Here is a 6000-nt window from a genome sequence, read left to right as displayed (position 1 = left end):
AGGGTGAGGGCAACATGAAAAGGGTGAGGGCAACATGAGAAGGGTGAGGGCAAGATGGGAGGGTTGAGGGCAACATGAGACAGGTGAGAGTAAGATTGAAGGGGTTAGGGCAACATGAGCAGGGGTTTCAGGGCAACACAAGAGAGCTAGGTGAGGGTAACGTGACAGGCCTGATGAGAGGTGAGGGCAACATGACAAAAGTGTGTTACGCCAAAGGGCGGTTATACCGCCTATATAGATACAGATATCAATACAGAAGGGTGAAGGCAATATGGAAGGGGTAAGGGCGACATGATAGGGTGAGGGCAACACGGCGAGGTGAGGGCAATGTGAGAGGGGTGAGGGCAACATGAGAGGGGTGAGCACAACATGGGATGGATGGGGACAACATGAGAGGTGAGGGCAACATAAAAGAGTTGAGGGCAACATGGGAGGGGTGAGGGAAACATGGGAGAGGTGAGGGCAACATTCCCAGCAATAGTACCCAGCCAAAGTATTCTACTATAGTAGTCTCTTCTCTAACTCACCCACTCTCTCAATGTCATCTCTCCGCCTAGTTTCTGTACCTTTGGAGTAAGGTTCTGAAGGGCGAGATGCCGGAGGGATCAGGCCTGGCCAAGCTGGTGGAGGCCCACGGCAAGTTTGGAGTCTCCATCAAAGTACAGAAGGCAGCTGGTGTTGGAGGAGCAAAGGGATTCTTTGAATCCAAGGTAATACATGTGATACAGTAGAAGCCAGTTAATTGCACAATGGATTAACGCACACTTCTGTTAACTGCACAGAATCCTCAAATCCCAAACCGGTGCGGTCCAGCAAGATAACTCCGCATTATTGCACGACCCGGATAATTGCACGAAATTCACTGGCAAATAGGCCGTGCAATTAAGCAGCTTCTACTGTATTGCCATAGGGGCTTGTGTGGAACCACCAAACTCAAACTCACACCACAGTTCTCACAGATACATACACATGTCATACCAGTTCCACATCTCAGACTCATAGATACATATCTCACACTAAAGTTTTCATGGATTACACATCTCACATCACAGTTCTCATATATATATATACACATTTCACACCACAGTTCTCATGGATACACATCTCACACTACAGTTATCATAGATACACATCTCACACAACAGTTCTTATAGATACACATCTCACACTACAGTTCTCAAAGATACACATCTCACACCACAGTTCTCATAGATACACATCTCACACTACAGTTCTCATGGATACACATCTCACACTAGTTATCATAGATACACATCTCACACTACAGTTCTCAAAGATACACATCTCACACTACAGTTCTCATAGATACACATCTAACACCACAGTTCTCATGGATACACATCTCACACCAGTTCTCATAGATACACATCTCACACAACAGTTCTTATAGATACACATCTCACACCACAGTACTTGTAGTTACACATCTTACACTACAGTTCTCATAGATACACATCTCACACCACAGTTCTCATGGATACACATCTCACACCAGTTCTCATAGATACACATCTCACACAACAGTTCTTATAGATACACATCTCACACCAGTTCTCATAGATACACATCTCACACAACAGTTCTCATGGACACACATCTCACACCAGTTATCATAGATACACATCTCACACCACAGTTCTCATAGATACACATCTCACACAACAGTTTTATAATAACAACATCTCAGATGAATCAACATCCTCCCCATCTCAGATGAACGAAGATGCTGACAAGGAGAAGTACCAACAGGAGATACAGGAGCAGCAGCGGTTGGACTACGAGCGCAAGCGGCAGGAGAAGGCCGAAAAAGAGAAGGAGGAGGAACGCAAAGCTGCGTTCAAGGCCCGTGCTGGAGCATTTGAGTAGCAACTCTCCACCAGTGATTATCAATACTGTAATGTTAAACCTTTGCAACACAGAAGTCAGCTTGTCAAGCTTGGTACTATATAAGAAAACAGAGTCATGAGAAAATTAGCTGAAGCTAGGTGGCTTGAAGTTTGCTGTTCAGGGCAGTTTGTAGTTCCTTCTCCATGTAAAAGCCAACCTGCATTAGTACACCCACATGTTTGAGGATTGCTCATGTTTGTGTGAAAGTGACAAAAAACATAACAAATAGGATGTGGCAATGTTGGCATTTTGACAGTGAGTTTGTTTTTGTCCGACTGGTACTTCACTTCCTCTCCATCCCTAAGAAAAGATTTGATATTCATGAGAATAAAGTATCTGTAACCTGCAGGCACCAGTGTGGTTATTGTTTTCCTCCTACTAGCAGTCTCAAGAGATTTTATCAGCCAATTCCAGTGAATTGCTTGGCTTTTTTTGTCTTTCGCCGCGCTTCCGCGGCGAAAGGCAATCAGACCGATATTAGATTTCTGTCCGTCTGTCCGTCCGTCCGTCCGTCCGGGTCGACCATGCCATACCGTGCTAGCGAGATATTCTACCCTGCAGATTCGACGGTATGTAACGTTATGACATACGTATCGGCCTACCATGAATGTGCTGCTTGGTTTGCGGTCCATGCCATATCGTGCTAGCGAGATATTCTACCCTGCAGATTCGACGGTATGTAACGTTATGACATACGTATCGGCCTACCATGAATGTGCTGCTTGGTTTCTGTATGGCTTATAAGCAGGAATTTGCAGAGACGGATGTGAACGGTGAGGATTTCTTCGTAAGATTGTATACAATTTATAAACTAACATGTTCGCTGTTTGGTTATAATAAAACAGACCTTGTAGAGAACAGTTTGACATGTCATTTACTTTGTTTTATGGAAAATCACCGCTACAAAATCTAGAATTGTGTAAGATGCGTGTGCCGCATCTGACATGGTGTGGGAGGGGGGCGTATTCGGAAATTTCTTACTCTAAGAAATTTCAGGCTATTTTCGTGTAACAAACTTCTTTCAGCAAAATAGTAGCCCTCGGATGCGTTAAAAATAGAATTACCCACATTTAATTTATAATTTCGAAAGGGAAGATTCTGACCGAGCTCGACGGAGTGAGTCTGACGCGTGACGTCACGACTCCGTCAAGTAAAAGCATAATTGCGTTACTAAAAGAAACGAAACGTTCCATTAAACATACCACGGACCTGTTTTAGTTTAAAATATCTACCTTTCACATGATCTTGCCATTAAAAAAAATATTTCCATTACTGTATATGCCATGTTAATATTTTATGTTCAGTTGTTTATGGTGACAATACTTTGTTGGTTCTTGCAGAAATTCAGGACACATCTACTGATAAATTTGATTACTACAGTGCACTTTCATAAAACCCTGTTGTACTGTAACAGAGCCGTTCTTAACAGCGAAACAATCCGAATAAAGTTAACATCATTCATGCAGTTGTGTTATTATACAGTTCTAGTAAAATATACTCTGTGAGAACCACTACCTTACTAAACAGTTATATAACCTAGCACTTGACCAAACTGTGCCAGAGCTGCCAACGTTGCAGACTTGGCACCCACGCTTGACCAAACTATGCCAAACAATTTTACCTACACAATATAAGTAAGCGAAAGACTAGCTTTTTTCAGAAGCTCTTGTTACTCTTGGTCTGCCTCTTTTCTAATCCATAAACTGTTTTTGCCATACTACATACTGTAAATGCATTTAAGTTCGTGGGAATTTAATTTCGCGGTAGTGGGAAAAAGGAATTTTTGTGGTGGTTTTAAGTTCGCGGTTGCACCGTGCACTGTAGTCTCTTACTGCCATGGAAAAATGTTCGCGGTGGTTTTAAGTTTGCGGTGAAGCGGCCACCGCGAAAGTTTCCGCATTTACAGTAGTTGGTTTTGCATTTAATACCATTTGGTGTCTGATCTTAGTGTTACTTTAAACTCAAGAGCGCCCTCTTTCAAGTTTGGTGCTAAGTGCAGCCTGCCATTCTATCTTGTGGACCTGTTTGTGATTGATGTTTTTAAGTGTCACACTAGTGTTGGGTCTTACGTTAAATCTTAAATAGTTGTTCTACTTCAATCTCCTCAAGATGTTGAGAAATCTTGAGCTATGAGGCAATTCTAGACCATTTCTTTTCTGGTATCCTGTAATAGACCTACATGTCACCACAGGAGCCACAAAGTCAACATGCTAGGCTATCAAACTATGACTTCATAACTTAAAATGCTTTGATACATGGAAAAACTGTTATGACACGGCATGTACTAGTATTCAACTGTTAGGCCACGTTGATTTGATTATATGGATGACATCCGCGCTCGCACCAATTTTCGGCCATTTCCAAAAAAAAAAAAAAGTTTTCGACCACACAATAAATTGTGCAAAACAGCTGTAAAATGAGCACAAATATTCCGTAGATTGAAAAAAAATCAGAAAACAGATAACTAATGCCATACAATGCCAAGATAAATCTAAAGTCAAAGAATAAGATGTGAAAGGACAGAAAGAAAAAATCTATTGTTGGTTGGGGGAGGTACCAGTACAGAAAATTCAGGTCCAGAGGATCATTTCCAGGTCCGGACATGAACCTGGACCTGATTGTCTGTGGAAACTTGAGAACTGGCAATACTGAAAACGATGGTAATTGGTCAATTTTGCTACAAAGGAATCTGTTTGGTGGATTATTGGACTCCCACTGCATTTTAAAATCCCATCTCCATGTAATAAAGGCTAACTGTCTCTGTACCTTTGACTGTAGAAACTTGGTGCAAATGACTATAAACTCTACTTGACTTCGCTCTTGTTGTCTTCTTGGCCCCCCGGTTAGACCCCAAATGGCTGCCGACATAGTGTGTCCATTTTGTAATTGGCAAAACCTGTTCCTCTGTTGTTTTTTTCAGGTCTGTTTTTTTCGGATTGGTCCAAGAAGAAAAAAACGTTTTGCACCCGTATGATGTACTGGTCCCTACACCTAACTGTTGGTATACCATACTATGTGCGTTTAGTCCTATGTTCAACCTTCCTGGCCTCTTTGATTTCATACTGAAGGCAACTTTTTTTTTTTGGCCAAAATTTTTTTTTATTCGCTCGCTCGCATCAGTTTTGGAGTTCCCGGAGGATGTCATCCATATAATCAAATCAACATGGCCTTAGTGCCAAAAAAATTTTTTGGTGTAATTTACATCCTGAATTTTTTTGTTCAAACCAGACAAAAAAGAAGCAGCAAATTCAAGAACAAGGAAATGAAATTGGCATGGCCAAATGTTGGAGTCATTAGAATTCCTGTGTTCTGTAAAGTCCCAACAAGATGTGGCAACTGAACCAGGCGATGCTCTTTCCCATGTGTCGTTATTGCGTGTATCATGGGGAGGGGTATAACCAGGGTCATCCAGGAATTTCATGAAGTCAGATAATGTTGGAACTTCCAACAAAACACTCAATTGTCCTGACACAACACATATCTACTGAAATATACTACTAGTACTCTCCAAGCAGAGGTTGATGGGGAAAATCATGACTTTTTTTCTTACACACCATTTGTTTCTGTCAGTGGCGTATAAGAAAAATGTCACAATTTTACTCAGAAAAATGTCACAATTTTGTAGAGTACTGTAATATACATGTTGAAAATGATGTGGAATTGCAGATGCTTTCTGTGCAGGTCTTCCTCAGGCCTCATCAATGCTAATGTTATATAACTTAAGTCATTTGGCCATTTTGTATTTTCCTACCCTGGCTACCAGACTGGCAGCCAGTTTCTTTGACAGTTGAAGACAGTACGATATGAGTTTAGCTCGAGGACGTTTTGGCCAGCCCTGGTATAGTCCTACGATAGGGCCAGCCAAAAGTCCATCAGGCTTAACTCAAAGGTGTCACCGAAGAAACCGGCTGGCAGTCAGTGTCATTGGTCTGGCAACTAGAGTACAGTCAAACCTGTATTAGCGGCTACCTTTGCATAGCGACCACCTGGCCATTGCAGTCACTTTTTGTCGGTCCCTTGGACTTTTCCTATTAACCTAAGCATTAAGAAATAGTCTATAGCTGCCACCTGTCCAACACGGCCACGGTCACA

At 41.9% G+C, this 6000-nt stretch overlaps 1 protein-coding gene across 1 annotated transcript; it reads left to right on the top strand.

The window, feature by feature from the left end:
* The first annotated feature begins 412 nt into the window (after positions 1 to 412).
* Positions 413 to 2256, top strand: LOC118431144 (EF-hand domain-containing protein D2 homolog). Its single transcript, XM_035842263.1, has 3 exons — positions 413 to 436; positions 558 to 710; positions 1735 to 2256. The coding sequence occupies exons 1-3, from the start codon at positions 428 to 430 to the stop codon at positions 1885 to 1887; spliced, it is 315 nt and encodes a 104-aa protein (XP_035698156.1). The 5' UTR covers positions 413 to 427; the 3' UTR covers positions 1888 to 2256.
* The last annotated feature ends 3744 nt before the right edge of the window (positions 2257 to 6000 follow it).

The sequence above is a fragment of the Branchiostoma floridae genome, chromosome 14 (assembly GCF_000003815.2).
Source record: "Branchiostoma floridae strain S238N-H82 chromosome 14, Bfl_VNyyK, whole genome shotgun sequence".
NCBI classification, from domain to species: Eukaryota; Metazoa; Chordata; class Leptocardii; order Amphioxiformes; family Branchiostomatidae; genus Branchiostoma; species Branchiostoma floridae.
This window is presented reverse-complemented; position numbering and strand designations above follow the sequence as displayed.